Source organism: Solanum tuberosum, unplaced genomic scaffold (genome assembly GCF_000226075.1).
Source record: "Solanum tuberosum cultivar DM 1-3 516 R44 unplaced genomic scaffold, SolTub_3.0 scf00055, whole genome shotgun sequence".
Classification (NCBI taxonomy): Eukaryota; Viridiplantae; Streptophyta; class Magnoliopsida; order Solanales; family Solanaceae; genus Solanum; species Solanum tuberosum.
This window is the reverse complement of record NW_006238981.1, coordinates 618,521-636,905: the sequence shown is the minus strand read 5'-3', so window position 1 is coordinate 636,905 and position 18,385 is coordinate 618,521. Positions and strand designations below refer to the sequence as shown.

General features: G+C 35.5%; 2 protein-coding genes across 2 annotated transcripts; both read left to right on the top strand.

Moving 5' to 3' along the window:
• The first annotated feature begins 925 nt into the window (after nucleotides 1-925).
• On the top strand, nucleotides 926-5,220 carry LOC102601356 (pentatricopeptide repeat-containing protein At1g80550, mitochondrial). Its single transcript, XM_006344380.2, has 2 exons — nucleotides 926-1,073; nucleotides 3,162-5,220. Exon 2 carries the CDS (start codon nucleotides 3,244-3,246, stop codon nucleotides 4,645-4,647), a length of 1,404 nt encoding a protein of 467 aa, XP_006344442.1. The 5' UTR covers nucleotides 926-1,073; nucleotides 3,162-3,243; the 3' UTR covers nucleotides 4,648-5,220.
• Nucleotides 5,221-7,139: 1,919 nt separating this feature from the next.
• Nucleotides 7,140-17,070, top strand: LOC102600774 (uncharacterized). The gene is made up of 5 exons (XM_006344378.2): nucleotides 7,140-7,528; nucleotides 14,504-14,731; nucleotides 14,945-15,029; nucleotides 16,447-16,528; nucleotides 16,630-17,070. Exons 1-5 carry the CDS (start codon nucleotides 7,526-7,528, stop codon nucleotides 16,700-16,702), a joined length of 471 nt encoding a protein of 156 aa, XP_006344440.1. The 5' UTR covers nucleotides 7,140-7,525; the 3' UTR covers nucleotides 16,703-17,070.
• The last annotated feature ends 1,315 nt before the right edge of the window (nucleotides 17,071-18,385 follow it).

Below are 18,385 nucleotides of genomic sequence, written 5' to 3'. Positions count from 1 at the left end.
TTGGTTTGGTTTGGTTTATAGATTTAAAAATCCGACACAAATGGTTTGGTTTGATATTTGAAAAACCCGAATCGACCCGGTCATGTATACCCTTACCTCCACTTGTTTATTTTAAGATTGAGATTCAAATATTTAACGGATGAGGATATTATTTGGCCCAAAAGTATAACGAAGTACATATTTAAACTATTTCGAATAGTACAGGGGTAAATATAACCCTTTTCCATTTTAATTGTACACGAAAGGAACCTTATGAAATGACATTTAACAAATCACTTTTTAGATATATGCAAAATTTTAAACGTGCAAGTAAAGAGTAATTTTTTTTTACCAATCTCCTATATGTTAATTAGATATGCAATAATACACATTACTACACAACTATTTAATTTACTGTCAAGAAGTTGCTGCTTCTTTCAGTAACTCAAAGTTATAGTTTTTTTCTATTAGCTACATAGTGTTCTTTCATTTTTACGATGACTATCTCAAATACTTTTTATGGTATAAAATATATATTTTCTATATGTATTCATGAATATACTAGCTATCTGTTTTCATTATTGTTCAATGTAGGGACATTATTATCTCTGCGCAGTAGTATAATGATGTTATTTATCGCTGCAACTATAATTTTATATTGTCATAGCCAATTAATCAATAAAATACCTTATAACATTGTTGTTTCTCAAAATAAGATCGGAGATTTCAACACAATAGCTAGAGGTAATATTGGTGGCCCCAGATCATAGTGTCAAGCAATACTTCATAAGGATTAAGAAAGACACGTATAAGGAATATATTAGTAATTTTCATTGTTTTGTAAGAACAAAAAGATTATGGTGCTAATTATCAGAAACAAAAGAACAGGGAGCAAATAATAAGAACTAAGAAGTATATGTTAGGGGTGCAAATTGCAAAAAACTACTTAGAACTCATAAGCAGAAATAGAGCCACTCCAGAAAACAACTCTCTTCTTCTTCTTCGAGCCTGTCGGCTATTCCATCCTTCTTCTGTTGCAGTTTGCTGAGTTAATCTCGGAGACTAATAGCTTCTCCTCGACTTGGGGATCAATGGTATTTTTCTATTATGAGATAAAGATTTGATCTTGATGTTAATTTCTCATTTTTTTTTTTTTGTTGTTGGTGGGCACCAGTAATTCATCTTTCTTTTAATTTAATTTAAAGAAGAAATGATACCTTAATCCTTAAATTTAAATTTAATCTTTCTTGATTTTACCTGTAAAATTTGTGAAAATAATTAGGTTTGTTTCCTGATAATTGCATAATTGATTGAATGCAAATGTTCTATTCATACCTTCAAATGATTTGAACAGTCCAAGAAATAATTTTGGGGGTTGTTTTTACCGATTCTTGCTTATTCTGATTGATTGTTTACTGTTCAAGTTTGACTAGACCATAGCTTATTCATTCTAGGCTTTTCCTCCGCGCACTGCGCCTCTCTCTTTGTATTCAGAAATGTAATTACTTTGTTGCTTAACATATCGAGTTCCCCCATTGAGTTATCGGGGAAACAAAACATTGCCATGAACATGGCTAGAGACAAGGTGGACCTCCATTTTGTCTAATTTTACTTATGCATAACATTTTTGTGATGCCTTACCCATTTGAGCAATTTGCAGACCAATCGTTTTAGTTCTGTATGCATTTTAAAGAAGAGATTGCAGCTCACTGTATCCATATGATGTGCTGATTAATATATCTTCATCCATGATGCCAAAAACACATGTTTTGTAGTAAAATTTCATGTTTTCAGTTGGGAACGGAATGTGATGATCTTGGAAAGTATTGAGAGTTTGAGCCATTGGCCATTATGCCTCTAATATAACTATTTATTCAATTATCTCTACTTGAGCCTGGAAATTCATATATGCATACTGTTACAACTGAAAAACAAAACTAGTGTACATGTTTATAAATGCACTCCATACATATTTTTGCTTCCAAAGCTGAGTTATTGATTTTCTGTTTTAAAAAAACATCCTGTAGAATACTGGCTTTGAAATAATATCGTCCATACATGTTTTTGCTTAAATTTCCCAAATATATTAGTTATGATAACAGGTTTGACAAAAAAGAACTGAGTTGATATATTAAAAGATCTGAAAGGTGAATGGAGCTCCATTATGGTTTTAAAAGTTCCGGATTTTTAAAAAAATGGTAGGTATCATAAAAATCCCCAACTTAAGAAATTAGTAACTGTGAATTCTCCATGCTAAACTTGATCGTTCTTTAAGCTCTTCAATATATTGACAAATTATCACAAGATCAATAGTCAAGTTGGTTTGATCAATTGAATTAGGAAGTTCCCTTTGCTTCTGTGGTTGGAATTGTCAATGGATTGAGGCTTATTTTACTTTGCTAAAGCCCCATAACTCTAACTGGCTGGGGTCTAGTGGTTGCAATTACTTCTGCATTGTTGTCCATCAATTTAAATTGGTAAATTCTCCTTTTATCCTAAACTCAAATTATCTTAACTTGAGTAGTTCAAAAGGGATGTGAAATGTGTTATGGAATGGTTTTTATGTGACTGTGAATGATTTCTGGTTTGTGAATTGAGTTGAGATTAAGATGGAATTCAGTTGAATTTTGTTTTGCTGAAAATTTTGTGTTCTTCTGTAGTTTTCAAGTACTTACTAATTTATGTGTTGAAAAATGTAAAACCACATCAAACAAATGTCTAGTGCGAGTTACCTCTCCTATGTGGTTTGCGAGCTATTGCATAGGAGCGGGTGTTTTACGCTGAGCGCACCCAAAGGGTAGCGGCTGTGGGTTTCCCTTGTCATCAATAAAAAAAAACAAATGTCTAAGCTCAGATGCATTCAAAGAACTTTCGGGAAATGATTGAAAAACATATATTGCCATAGATATAATAACATAAAAGCAGAAAATAAAAGGCGACAACTAAATTACATTAAATAAAAAAGACAACATATAAACCATGAGATTTTGATTACATCATTACACTGCCCATTACAAGTATTCATAGAAAATCACCAATGATAAAGAGCAAACAAATATTTGCCAACATGCGATCTTCCCTTATAGAATACTGTAAAATGCAAAAATGTTTTTTTAGATAATTCTTTCTGTGCTGATGCTAAACTAACATAACATTTTTGATCATTGTGATTTACTTGGCAGGACAATCATTAACACCCGCAGTCCTGTGAACCTCACAGTTATTAGCAGATTATATTCGAAAACTAGTTCCTAATCTTCTAGAATGCTTTCGTCAGTTATTTCTCGATATTCAACTTTCTTACCTTCTTCTTTGCTTCTCGCGCAATTCGAAACCTTGCTTCATCATCACGGTTATCACTCCACCCCCTCCAATGCCCCAAACACCACTTCCTTTCCCAACTATGATGACCCAAATTCATCCCCAAGTTCAACTAGTGCTTCCTCTGACCCTCTGAACCCCACCATCATGCTGGAAACCCTCTCTTGTTACAACAATGACTGGAGAAGAGCTTTAGAGTTCTTCAACTGGGCCGAGACGCAGTGTGGCTTCCATCACACCAGCCAAACGTGCAACCAACTTATTGACATTCTGGGAAAGTTCTTTGAATTTGATGCAGCTTGGAGCTTGATTGAGAAAATGAGAAGTGTATCCTCCATGCCTGACCACACCACTTTCCGAGTCTTGTTCAAACGTTATGTGTCTGCTCACATGGTAAAAGAAGCAATTGATATGTTTGATAAGATGGAGGAATTTAATTTAAAAGATCAAGTTTCATTTTCAAATCTAATTGATGCTTTATGTGAGTATAAGCATGTGATAGAGGCCGAAGACTTGTGCTTCCCTAAGAACAAGAATGATGTGAAGTATTCATGTTTTAAGGTGGACACAAAAATATGTAATATGCTTCTTCGTGGGTGGTTCAAGATGAGTTGGTGGGGTAAATGTAGACAGTTTTGGGAAGAGATGGATACAAGGGGTGTGCAAAAGGATCTGTATTCGTACTCAATTTACATGGATGTACAGTGCAAGAGCGGAAAGCCATGGAAAGCTGTAAAATTATACAAAGAAATGAAGAAGAAAGGAATTAACTTGGATGTGATCGCGTATAACACTGTTATCCGTGCTATTGGGATTTCAGATGGTGTTGATGTAGCAGCTAAGCTCTGTCAAGAGATGATTGAGTTGGGGTGCAAACCAAATGTTTCTACGTACAACACACTGATCAAGCTTATGTGTGAAAATGGGAGGTATAGAGACGCATATAAAGTGCTTAGTCAAATGCCTCACAAGGGTTGCGAGCCTAATGTCATTACATACAACAGCTTCTTTGGTTGCCTTGAAAAGCCGAGAGAGATTCTCAAATTGTTTGATAGAATGATTGAAAGCGGAGTGCGACCTAGGATGGACACCTATGTCATGCTTATGAGGAAATTTGGAAGATGGGGATTTCTTCGACCGGTCTTTATTCTTTGGGAAAAGATGGAAAAACAGGGATTGAGTCCAGATGCGTCTGCTTACAATGCATTAATTGATGCCTTGGTACAAAAGGGTATGGTTGATATGGCACGTAAATATGATGAAGAGATGTTAGCAAAGGGCCTTTCAGCTAAGCCGAGGGTAGAACTGGGGACAAAGTTGACTACTCCTGACTGTGAAGGCACCTGATGACAATGCAGTTAAGATGTAAAAAACCCATGTTGAACTTCAGCTGTTCTTTGTTATCCTTGTGCTTGGTAACAGCAGGTGATCCTCCTTTTGAAGTGTCTACAAAGTGCAAAAGCAACGCCTCATGAATTGACATTCTTTGAAGATACCAGAATGTGTTTCAGTGAGCTACGTGTTTGTGGCTGCATTGCATCAGGTCTTGTGCATCTAAATCTGGCAAGCCCTCTGTTGACCTCAAGTCATTTTGGTTAGAATGCTTATTTGACCGCACTGGAAAGAAAGAATCAAACTGTGGTCTTTACCCTTTGGGATTCTTTTCGATGTATACACCGACCTCTAAAGATGGTGAGTAGTAGCCAAACAGGAGTTGTTTCACATCACCTGTGTTGATTGGGGACCTTGAAAGTTTTGTACCAATTTCAGAGGCAATGAGAGATTCTGTTGTAAAGATAACAACAAGTAACTTTTTATTTCTTTCAAACAAGAGGTGATCTTTTGAACTCAACAAACTTGTATTATGTGTGTATTCTAAGTTGTTTGTTACTAATCTGTTCAAAAGAGTGAGTTCAGACAGGTTATAGCTTGGAATGTTGTTAGTAAATGCTGCTGCTGTTGCTGCTACTTATCAGTAAGCACGAGGCAGCAACACAAGATAAAAACTTATCCGCACCATTTGTTTACATCAAATCAATGATAGCATGATGTGTTTTGTGCATTTTCCTGAGCTGTATTTCTCGGTTTGATGGAGTAATAAATATACTTATTTATAAAAAATAAATAAAAAAAGTAAACAGGCAAATGAGTTTCAACTTATCGTATATATATAATTTTTTAATTACCTAATTATACGGTATAATTTTCAAGCAATTTGAAACACTACGATAAATAATCCAAAATATTTGCTTACTTTTTTAATTGACAAATTTTGTGATGAAATATGTAAAATTTTAGAGAAAGGTGGAGAAGTTTTATAAATTGCCTTTTTTCTTTCTTTCTTTCTTTCCCCCTTTGCAATTTTACCCCTCAACGGAAAATGGCCAAATTTGTTTCTCTACTATTGAAAATTAATTATATTTATCCTTCATTATACTTTTTCAACAAAATTGTCTTTATCATTAACCTTTGAATAAATATTTATCCCTCAATTATTATTTTCTTGGCCCCCACCTTTAGTTTGCTATGTGGCGTCCTCGTGAATTTTCATTTTTTAAAATTTAATTATTTTAACCTGATTCATTGTTAAATTCGTCTAAATTTGCAATATAAATCCATCCCAAATGTTCTCAAAACTTCAATTCTTTTCGGTCATAAGAAACATCGACTAAGCTAGGGTTCCTGACGATTCTTTATGTGCGGCTCGAGACTTCAAGTACTGCTCAACAAGTAAGATTTTTATTACTTAAACTCTTTATTAAAGCTATTTTAATCATGTTTTACTTCCTAAATTACATGTAACATTACATGTTGGAATTGAGGAATCAAATCCAAAAGGAATTGAATTTTACAACAATCTAATAGATGACTAGAAAAAAAAATTGTATTATGAAATAAGCTATTAAAATGAAAATCAAACTTGATATGAAGCTAATCAATTTATTTCAACATAAGAAATGCAACCTTATGCAACTTTGTTTTACTAGGATTTATCACAAAAGTTCAAAGATTTATAGGAGGGATTTTTAAGCAAATCAAATAATATATGTATTTGAATGAGTTTTCTTTTCCAGTCACAGGATCTGCCACAAAAGTTCAATTCTTTTCTAATCATTAGAAACATCGACTAAGCTAGGATCTACCACAAAAGTTCGAAGATTTGTAGGAGGGAGTTTTAAGCAAATCGAATAATATATGTATTTGAATGAGTTCTTTTTTCAGTCATAGGATCTACTACAAAAGTTCGATTTTTTTCTAGCCATTGGAAACATCGAAAAAGTTAGGGTTCTTTGTGATTCTTTATGTGTTGATCGAGGCTTCAAAATCTGCTCAACATGTAGGATTTTTGTTACTTAAACTTTTTACTAAAACTATTTTTATCATGTTTTACTTCCTAACTTACATGAGTTACATGTAACATTACATATCGAAACAGAGGAATCAAATCCAAAAGGTCTGAATTCTACGACAATTTAATAGATGCCTTACTAGGAAAAAAAGGGTTATACGAGGAAACATGCTATCTAAAAAAATCGAACTTGATATGAAGCTAATCAAATTTATTTCAACATTAGAAATGCAACTATATACAACTTTATTTTATAGAATCTACCACAAAAATTAGAAAATTTGTACGAAGAATTTTTAAGTAAATAGAATAATATATGTATTTGACTGAGTATATTGTGTTCCATAAGTGAAGTATAAATTCCTAGCTATTAAACTCTTATTTCTGCTAGTTTACTTATTACAGGACAGAATTGGGAGTTTGAGAATTTTTGGGATGAATTAATTTTACAAAAAAAATAAATTAAATTGAGAGTAATTCAAATTAGAAAAAAATAGTACGGAGTAATTTACACAAACATCACATAGAAAATAAAAGTGGAGATAAATAATGGAAATTAGTGGTTTAAAAATAATAATGTGTTCAAAATTGAATCAAGACATTTAAAACGAAAGTATAATGATACTAAATTTAATTTTTTCTATAATTAAATTAGAGTCAGACTAAATACAAATATAACTTATTTCTGAGTGCAATAGGGCAATTTTGACCCTTTTTCATAGATACAAATAACAGAAGAGCAGAATAGAGTGCTCTCTGCTTCGTCTACTGTCTTCCTCCTTTCAGTTTTGCACTTTCGCTGAGGAATTTGGCAGCCGGCTCTATTATCATAATACTCCCAAGGAGGCCAACAACTTCTCCTCAATCTGAGACACAATGGTATTCTTTTAATTTCAATAAATATTTGATTTTGCTATTCTAGGTTCTTCCTTATCTGCAATTTTTTAAAAAAAAATTACAGTTGGTGATTGTTTCCGTTTCTCTGTTGTTGGTTTGCACTTGTATTGCGGAGTTGTGGCTAATTTCAATGAGGACTGAAATTAAATATGTCATGCTGGTGTCTTATTGTGGATATTGAAATCTTCTTTCACTTGCTTTGATACCTTTGGTTAATTCGTAAGCAAAGATGACACCTTTAGTTAAAAACACAATATTTCTTGAATTTTACTTTTAGGTTTTTGCTTAATCCTTTTGGTGTCCGGCTAGCTCTGGCACACCTCGACTAATTCTACGTGTACCTGTCATCTTTCACCACCAATAGGTACCCGTCTATCAAGGCTAGAACATATGGGAAGAAATCACCTAGTGTGTAGTCTTTGCTGGGATTCGAACCTGAGACCTCATGGTGCTCAACCCACTACATTGACCATTAGGCCACACCCCGCATGGAAGAAGAAGTCTTTCTCTTCTGCATTGTTATGTATATAATCAAAGTAGTTGGGAATTTCGCGGGAGAGTTATCACTTGGGATATATTCACTATCTTTTCTCAAAAAAGACATCGTGGATGCTCGCCTAGTTGAAATTACCTCAATCTTCTCTTCTCCTTAATTGAATAGGCTTATAAATCCATCTTTAGCTCTTATTTGTAGGTATTGAATGCCATTTTTTTATGTATAGATCAAATGGCTTCGTGCACCTTTATCATTATTGGAAGTATATTAATTTTTGAGTGTCACTTCCTACCCTTGTGGAATCGATGCTAACCAACTAAAATCTAGTCCAAGGTTTTAATATTTGTTCCTCTAAAAGTGGATTTTTGTGTAATCTTTTTGTGCTACCAAGAAACAGAAAACTAAAAGTTATCTCCTATTACTTTTTATATTTGCTTTCAGGGTCTTGATTTTTGCTCCTTCTCAAAATCATGTTCATATTACGCATGCATGGGTGTGACCTAGTGGTCAATGAAGTTGATTGAGAACCATGAGATTTCAGGTTACATTTCCAACTGAGATAAAAAACACTAGGTGATTTTTTTCCCACCTGTCTTGACCTTGGTGAATAGAGTTACCTATTACCTGTGCCATTGGGAGGTGGCAGGTACCTTATGAAATTAGTCAAGGTGCGCACAAACTTGGCCCCGACACCATGGTTATCAAATTATTTTTTCAAAAAAATGATCTAGATTATTTTCTTTTTCCGATGTTGCACTCAAATAGTTAAAATCATTGAATCAAACCCACTTTTAAACTTCTTAGATCAACATATATCTTTGGACTTTTACATCCTAGGCAAAATCAAAGATCTTCTCCAAGAACACAAATCAATCCCTCCAACTTGCTTTGTCTCATTGTTATGTCATAGTCCATAGGAACCTATGTCGAGCTTTAGCATGCTTAAATGATAACTGAAACTCTCATGATCGTTATTTCCTACTTTCAAAATCTGACACTTTGGTAGTGTGTCTTCACATGCTTTCATTATCAAAGGATATTTTTAAGGTGCTATTATTTTTTTATCAATTTTCTGGTTATAAATCTCTTTCAACTCTTACTTCTGTGTTAATTTGTTGATTGCTTTACAGTTTACATCATATCAGATAGGAGGCCTATTCCACTTAAGAAAATTTTGATGAAATAATCCTAATAATTAGAGTATTAGACTGCAATTTAAATTGTAGGTTTACGGGGCTCATAAATCTTTGCTTCTTATTGAAAGGCTCTTGTCATGTCCTTAGTCCTCAACTAAGTGCGTGTGCGACACTTGACAACTTTCTTACGTTCTTACACAATTTGCTCACGATCTCGCTATGTCAAGTCAATCTAAGACACTAGGAATTCGCTAAGGTAATGATAGAAAGAATACAAGAGAATTGCAAGGGACATTTGTATTGGAGAGAACTTGAATTATTTGCTTCGAGATTTTACAAATGAATACTCCTCTATTTATACTACTCACTTAGGGGCTAATCTGCAAATAATAATTAGTACTCAAATCCTTTCATATTTAAAAGTAGGTCCGTTCTCTAAATTCTCTACATACCTAGAATATTCTAAGACCTTTCATAAATTCTTCTGAAATATTCCATAAGAATCTAGAGTCTTTGCAGACTTTCCATGGTTCTAGAATATTCAACAAATGCTAGCATCTTCCTTATGTAAGCTTCCACATGGCAAAAAGGTGTGTCAAGTGGTGAGCAATAGACCACCCTCCACCCAAAAGCGCAACCATATCCCCAACTCAATAAGCGCTAGTTGGCACACCTTTTTGCCATGTGAAAGCTTACATAAGAAGCTTTTGTGGGAAGATTCTAGAACTTTGGAGAGTCTCTTAGAATGACTCTAAATTCTTATGGAATATCTAGGAATTTTTTTTAAAAGGCTTTAGAATATTCTGGACATGTAGAGAATTCTAGAGAAGAAACCTACTTGTAAATATGAAATGATCTGTTTAATAATTATTATTTGCATATTATCCCTAATCGTGTAGTATAAATAGGGAGGTATTCATCTGTAATATCATCAAGCAACTAATTCAAGTCTCTCCAATACAAATCTCCCTAGCAATTCTCTTTTGTTCTTTCTATCATCCCCTTAGCGATTCCTAGTGTCTTAGGCCGACTTGACATAGCGAGGTTGTGAGCAAGTTGTGCAAGAACGTGTACAAGTTGTCATGTGTTGCACGCACACTTAGTTGAAGACTAAGGACATGCCAACATTATATCGAGCAAGGTTGTAACTAAGAAAATGACAAACGACGGAGAAATCAATGATGCTACCACCCAAGATGCTACTAGCATGAAAAGCTATAACAAAAAGAGAAGTGTCGTCAACAAAAACCAGGAAATGTCGCTCAAGGTTGAGTCAAACGAAAGACTTACATTCATAAACCTTCTGCCACTGAGGTGAGCAAGGATGATGTGGAGGTCCTGCCTAGAAATGTCTCGCTTGGTAGAGAGTGGGTTATGAAGGTTAATGTGTGGATGAATGTAGTCGAGATATTTGTCCAACGCTTTGGGAAGGTAGAAGACACTCAAGTGTTCTTGAGGGGCACATTCTTGAAAAGATCGAGAGCATCTGAAATGACTTGGATGGGCGAAAACAGACCAAGATAGAGATGATTCCATGGAGGCGTTGAGCACTATCGATGCCATGAAGGCAAAGATGAGGCACTCGAAGAGCAGGTCGGCACTGGCGTGACTAAGACAACAAGAAATGTTGTTGTAACGAGGGAGGCTAAGATTGAGGCTCCCAAACCACCGGTGTTCAAAAGGGTTCATAATGCTCAAGAAGTAGAGAATTTTGTTTGGCACTTGGAGAACTATTCTTGGCATGGAAAGGTGAGGGGCTACAAAGCCAAGATCAATACTGTTTGTTGTACCTATCTGTCATGCTATGATGGAGACGAAAAGTGGTTGATGCTAAGAGAGGTTTATGCACTATCAGCATGTGGGATCAGTTCCTCCTATATACTGTCTTTTACAAGGCAAGGCGCAAACTTCAGGATTTGAAGCAAACATAGAGCATACATGACTATGTCAAAGAGTTCACCACCCTTATTCTCTAAATCCCCAACCTCACCAGCAATGACTTGTTCCACTTTATGGATCAGTTGCAAAATTGGGCTAAGTAGGAGTTGCAATGCCAATAAGTCACAGATATAGACGAAGCCATAGTAGAGTCTGAGTCTTTGATGGATTTCTGGCAAGATATGTATGACAAAGGTAAAGGCAATGAGTTAAAAAGTAGGTTAGTAGGTCTCTTAGCTTTTTCAAAGAGAAGGGATGCTACATATGCAGAGGGCCACACGGTTTCAGGAAACTTCCCGACTTAAAGAGTCTCAATGCTATGGTGCATGAGCAGAAGGGAAAAAAAGCAAAGAGAGGGCACAACACAATTAGGTATGATAGGACTATGTGGAGCTGTCAAGTAGCAATCTATGCAGCCCGACGACAATGACAATCAGTACATGAATCTCTCTATCAATAACAAACCCGCTTGTGTATCGGTGGACACTAGATCAATTCATAATTTTGTGACCGAGGCTGCAACAAAGAGACTAGAGTTGAAGGTCGCTCCAGCTCACTCCCGCGTTAATACCGTGAATACAAAGACTCAAAATGCTCATGGTGTAGCCTATGGTGTTGGTGTCAAATTAGGCAATTGGAAAGGTACGACAAACTTTACCGCCCTAACAGTGGATATCTGTGATATTGTTCTAGAGTAGTAGTTCTTTAGACACTGTCACACTTTAATCACCCTTACCTCTACGTCTTTTGGTCATGAAATAAGAAGGAGCTCACATGGTGCCTACAGTGACTATGTCGCACAGAGAGAGCCAAGCACAACTTTCGGCTATGTAGTTAGTCAAGGGGCTCACGAAGGAGGCGCTGACATCCATGGCAACCATTGCAAGTTTGGAGCAAGACATGGGTTACCATGAGACATTGTCGCCTTGCTAAGAGAAGTGAGTGAAAGAGCACAAAGATGCTATGCCCAAACAAACTACCTAAGCCCTTGCCTTGTAGGCATGAGGTAGATCACAAGATTAAGTTAGAGCCAGGAGTTAAGCCACCCGTATACGCTTCTTATTGCATGGTACCACTTGGAGCTTATGAAATAATTGATAGAGTAATTGGATGCCGGTCACACCCATCCATCGAAGACACCTTTGGCGCGCCGATGTTATTCCAAAAGAAGAAGGATGGTTTATTGTGTTTATGTGTAGACTACCGGGCGCTTAACAAAGTTAAAATGAAGAACAAGCATTTGATCCCGCTAATAACTGACTTATTTGATAGACTTGGACAAACCAAGTACTTTATCAAGGTAGATCTTCACAAAGGCTACTACCAGGTTCGCATTGTGGAAGGGGATGAGCCGAAGACAACATGTGTGACGAGATATGGAGCCTTTGAGTGGTTGGTAATACATTTCGGCTCAACCAACACACCTGTTACATTTTCCTCTCTCATGAGCTAGTTCTTTCATCTCTATCAGCTATCTTGATAAGTTTGTAGTAGTATACTTAGATGATAAAGGCATCTATAGCAACACCTTGGAGGAGCATGTAGAGCACTTAAGAAAGGTATTCCAAGTCTTGCTGGAGAATGAGTTATACATCAAGAGGGAGAAGTGCAAATTTGCACAATCAAAGGCACCCTTCTTGGACATGTCATCATCAATGGCGAGCTACGCATGGACAAGGCTAAGGTTCGAGCTATCCAAGAGTGAGAGGCACCTACAAAGTTAACTGAGTAGAGATCTTTCCTTAGCCTTGTTAACTACTATCGCCGGTTCATCAATGAATATTCAGCCAAAGCAACACCATTAACTGAGTTGTTAAAGAAGAACAAGCCATGAGTTTGGACGGAACATTGTCAAAAGGCATTTGAAGGCATTAAGACAGTTGTGACAGTCTTGGCATTGCCTGACTTTACCAAGACATTCAAGGTACATACATATGCATCTGATTTTACTATTGGGGGTGTCTTGATGCAGGATATTTATCCTATAGCATTCGAGTGCTGCAAGTTGAATGAGACAGAATGATGTTACACAGTGCAAGAATGTGAGCAAGTTGTCAAGTGTCGCACGTCCACTTAATTGAAGACTAAGGAAGTGACACTCTGGTCAGTTACTTTTGTGGGCTGACACTGATAATCAGATTAACTTTCAGTCCATGATGCACAATAGAAGATAGTCAACCTCACTGTTACTGCTTCTGCCATTTGGCATATTTCCTTAGGTTATCATTCTTGTACGAGGTCGTCCTAACTTCACATGGATGTCTTTGTTGACTGCACTTGCTGAACCCATAATTTCTGCCTCATCAAGCCAGTAAATTCCTTAGCACCTGCCCGTAGACTGAATTCAAGAACCAATTTAAACTCTGATCTCCATTTACTCAACAGCCTGAAGCCCCTTCAACATCCCTTCTTGTCTTAATCCTTTATAATCACACCTGTTGTTTATTATGCACATTCTTGGCCCTGCCAGATAAGTATCTATATATGTGGTTGCAAGTGGTCATGGCCTCTTTGATTTTTGTGAAGTTGTCGTCATAGTGCACTTGAATCTCTTTATTAGTTTCCCAGGTTGAAAAGCTACCTAATCAACTTTTGTTTGTGTTCAGACACACACTTCTAGTTGAGTGAGTTTAAAATGGATTGTTTGTGGGTTGGTGAATGTGAATAGAGTGAAAAGATACCATAGCTGATAAATATGTAAAGAAAACTTTGATGATACTTCCCACAATATACTGTGTAGAGAAAAACTTCAATAACACTTCATACAATATATTCACGGTTTCTGTCGGAGTGCTTTCCAGATTGTTTTTTGTATTATTCTGGGAAGATGCATGTCTTTTTAGTTTATTAAGTTAAAAGGGATTGGCAGAATACACATTATAGTTTGTAGCACCCCAAGTGTGTGGCCTAGTGGTCAATGAAGTGTTGGTGAGTACAATTACCCAACACCTGTGCTGGTGGGAGGTAGCAGGTAACAGGTGGAATATCGAGGTGTGCACAAGTTGGCCCAGACACCACTATTAGAAAAATATGAAAATGTATATCTTGTATACAATACTAAAAGTTTCATGTGAAAAGATCTCCAGGAGCCACAAGTCAATGAGCATTTTAAAAATTGGCCTGTAAGAATAATGCTATACTTTGCCATAGTCCAAGAGACTGCTAGAAATTGCCTATTTTAGGAATCATTGCCATGTCTCAGTTGAAAATTTTAATTCATTATTACTGTAGTATTCATCTAATCTGTACAGGTTTAATTATTACTTGAATATTTAGTGTCTTTTGCACAGCTGTTCTTGCCCAATGCTTGATTTAGTTTTGCATCAACCAGTATCTTGCTTTGTGGTAGATGACTAGCAATTTATTCCTAGAATCCTTTCATGACAGGAAAATTTTGATCATCGATTTCAACGAACTGATCAGTGGAAGCCTGTCTATTCCTGGTTAGAGACTCTAGACACAGACGAGGTGGTTAAATCAAAAGAAATTATAGACTGGCTTACTGAGAATTCTGATGTGAGAGAACAATTAAATTCAAGGCATTCACGTTATCATTTGATGCATTACATAAAAAAATGCCACATGAAAATTCTGAAGAGAAAGGAGAAGAAGAAGGTATAATATCTAGTTTATCGGAAGTTGAGTAGGCTTTACTGCATTAATGTCATGTTTCCAGTATCTCAATTTCTTCCTCCACTGAATGAAAGAGGAATTCAGTAATTCCATATGTCTGATCATGCATGCTTTTGTGTCTGCATTGTCAACTTCTAATTCTCTTCATCTTTATTCAGCATTAAACGTATTACTGACAATTTGTTCTGTTGGCAGGGACCAGGATTCACCAAAAACGTGTCTGTGTCAGAAGTCAAGAAAAGTGAAGATGTGAAGAAACTTGTTCCAGTTCAAACTACAGGTGAATTCTGTTGTTACATAGAATGTAGTGCATAACAAGAGTAAGCACGCTCTAAGTTGTCAGAATAATTAATCATTACTAGACCTTTTTGTATACAATGAATATTTTTGGCAAGGGAGAAAAGCTCATATGAATCTATTTCTGTGGTTTCCCGTCGTATCCCTGTAGACAAAGCAAACTCATGAATCAGGACCGAGGAGTTTATAGTATAGTAAGTCAGTGTTGGAAGAGTATTCCTATAGAAGCGGAGATCCTGCTTAATACATGAACCGAACAACATCTTTGAATTACTTCAAAAACATATGTATCCTAAATGATAAATCCATGCTTAATTACCTTTGCTACTAGCTTGTACTTCTCCATGTTTGCATGTACTCCAAAGACCCATCTGCCCATTGTGGCATCCATTTTATCAGTTTCCATGATCCTTGTTGTTTAAGGTATATGCTTAATAATTATTGCCATAATGAACGTCTTCTACCACGTCCTCCTGTCAGGAACTGGCTGTAGAATATTATAAATTATATTATTTTCATTAAATCATAATTTGCTTTATTCATGGATACTACAGTGTTCTTTGAGGGTGTGTGTGATCAGATCTTTAGGTATTGAGAAAAAGTGTTTACTTGATAAAGTATTTTGAGGTGGGGGCTATGGATGGTTTGGCATTCAGAATCAGAAGTGTTAATTGGTTTTAGGTCTTCTTGAGAGTTTTTTACCTGCTATGGAGAACGGAAGGACATGGTGGAAGTAGTAAGTCATGGGGGTATGGCCTGTTTAGTTGGTGGTTGGGTCGTTGGCAGTGGCAAACCATTGATGTTGTTCCAGACAGCTGGAGAATGACTTAAGTTGGATATTGCTTGCTTAGGTGGCAGTTGATTCTTTAGGCGTTTTTTTTTTGTTTAGATTATTTTAATTTCTTTTTGGTTTAATTTAGATGCAAATTGCATTTTTGGGTTAGGACACTGCTTTGTCAATTGCTATTGATGTTTTGACATAAGAGAGATGGTTGCCGGGATTTTCTTGGAGGGTGAGATATAATACCGTGTGTCTAGCACCTTTTTTCTTGGGGGTGTTGGGCAGAGGGGATGGTGAATAATTGAGCTAGCATTTGATGATGGGAATACTTTTTGGGCTAACATGCTATTTACTTCTCAGACATGGAGAAACTAACTTGATTTTCACAAATATGGAATGACATGTACCATTTAAGAGAGGGTTCAGTAGGAATGGGTTGTTTTCATCGAGTATGGGTTGGGGCATGGTGAAAGTTTTGTCCATTTTTGCATGAATATGCTTATTATTCTTCTCCTGTTGAATATTTTTTGTAACTCAAGTAAGGTTGCTTCCTAGACTTCTTGTCTTCTCCTTTGCTAATTCTCTTGCTGATATGGGTTTTATTGATCCAACTTTGTAGACTATAATTTCAGCACCGCCGTACCTAAGGACACTGAACTCTATAAAGCAAAACAAACAGAAGCTTTGCAGAAATATGAGATGTAAGATAATTATTCCAATCTAAATTCGTTTTCATTCAATCTTCATAAGATATTTGTTTACTTTTGACACAATCTTCCCTCTCATGCTTATGTTTTTTCAGTCTAGTGGAGTTGGAGAAACAACTTTCGATGCACTTCCCAAAGCCTGGAAACATTGGCAATAAAGGAAACTAATCACTGCATAGATTTCAAGCTGATTTTGCACATCGATTAAAATTCAGAATGACACAGTTTTGCAGTGTATTGATTATAATTTCACATCCAGTTTTGCTGGTTCGATTCTGCAAAATTTCGACCATGGCCTATAGAAACTAGTTTTAGAAACTAATTCCTTTCGTAGTTTCTGGTTCTTGCTCCCCGTCCCACCACTCTCGACGTCCCTGTCCTTGTGAGAAGTATCCTTGATTCTATGGTAATGTAAGAAATATGGAATATTAAGTTAGCAATTAGTTCATTTGCCAATTCTCATTTGTATAAAATAAAGTCTTGCTAGTTATGAATATCTCAAAAATATTTGAATGAAAGGTCTCTATCATTCAGTAGTTGTTACTTGTTCTATGTTAGGTAGGTTGGCTAATAAATAGTAGGGTAAATGGTACAATTTTATAAATGAAGCTACCAAATTTCCCATATACACATTCTGAAATCCTCAGGGTTTTCTTTGGGCATTTGATAATGACTTTTCCATGATTGGTCTATTATAAGTACTACTGTATATATGGTTCATTATAAAGTGCTTTATTCAATTTTATTGCATGAGTTTTTATGTTTAGTACAAAAAAATCAATCAAAAAGGAGGATATTATTGAGGATTGTAACTATATGCTAGAAATAAATAAGACTGCACATATTTGAACAAATATAGAGAATTTCTACCAAATGAACTATACATATATTATATATCTACTGGCTATTTTTAATTTAAACGGTTTGATGAATGACTGTTTAATTAGGTTAATTCTTTGTAAAAATCAAATTACGGAAACTTGTATAAGCTAACAAGAGGGAGTTATTCGGATGATCTCTAGTGCATCCCCATAATTCCCCTTTTGTATTTTTTTGTCTAATGAAGGAGAAATCATTGTGGTGGTATGAGGAAAGTTGCAAGCATGGAGGAAGTGAAAAAGAAATAAACTAAATTAAATTAAAGAAAGAGACCATTTTGTAAAACAGACAAATTTGTTGCTTAATTAATTCAATTATTGTTTCTTTAGAGCCGAAAGTACAAAAGTTGACGAAAGCATTAACCTTGGAAATGTACAACATTTCGAGATGCTAAGCTAATTAAAAGGAGTAATCATTTGGTTTAGCAAATACAATTAGAAGAAGCAAAGCATACATCAAAGTTGGAGGAAAGCACATTAAAGACCTAAAATAAGTTACATGAAAAAGGAAAAATCTTTTTGGCCAGAAAATTTGTCCAAAATGATATTTCACCTATGTTATTTTACCTTTTTAGTTTTTTTACCCTTTTAACTTTAATACCTTTTAATTAAAAAATGGAAAAAGATCAGTTTATTTTAAAATGAAAAATATATCATAAACTTTTTCAATTTCTCGCCAAATTTTCTGGCCATTTATCATTATCCTGAAAAAGATATGTTGTCTTTTTTTTTCTTTTTAGTCCTTTTCTCTTCTTCTTTGTTGTGGATTGGGATCACTCGCTAGTTAAATTAGATTGAAGCAAGATTTTATGAGAACATATTTTTTCATATTCGGGAATGAGGAACACAATAACGTTTCGATCTACTTAATTATACTCTAATTCGCAGAAAAAAAAGTCATCTAGGTGCTTCTTGTTGCTTTGATCTCCTCAACTACGTTTAGAACATTGTCTGGGCCAAGAGCCATAGTAAG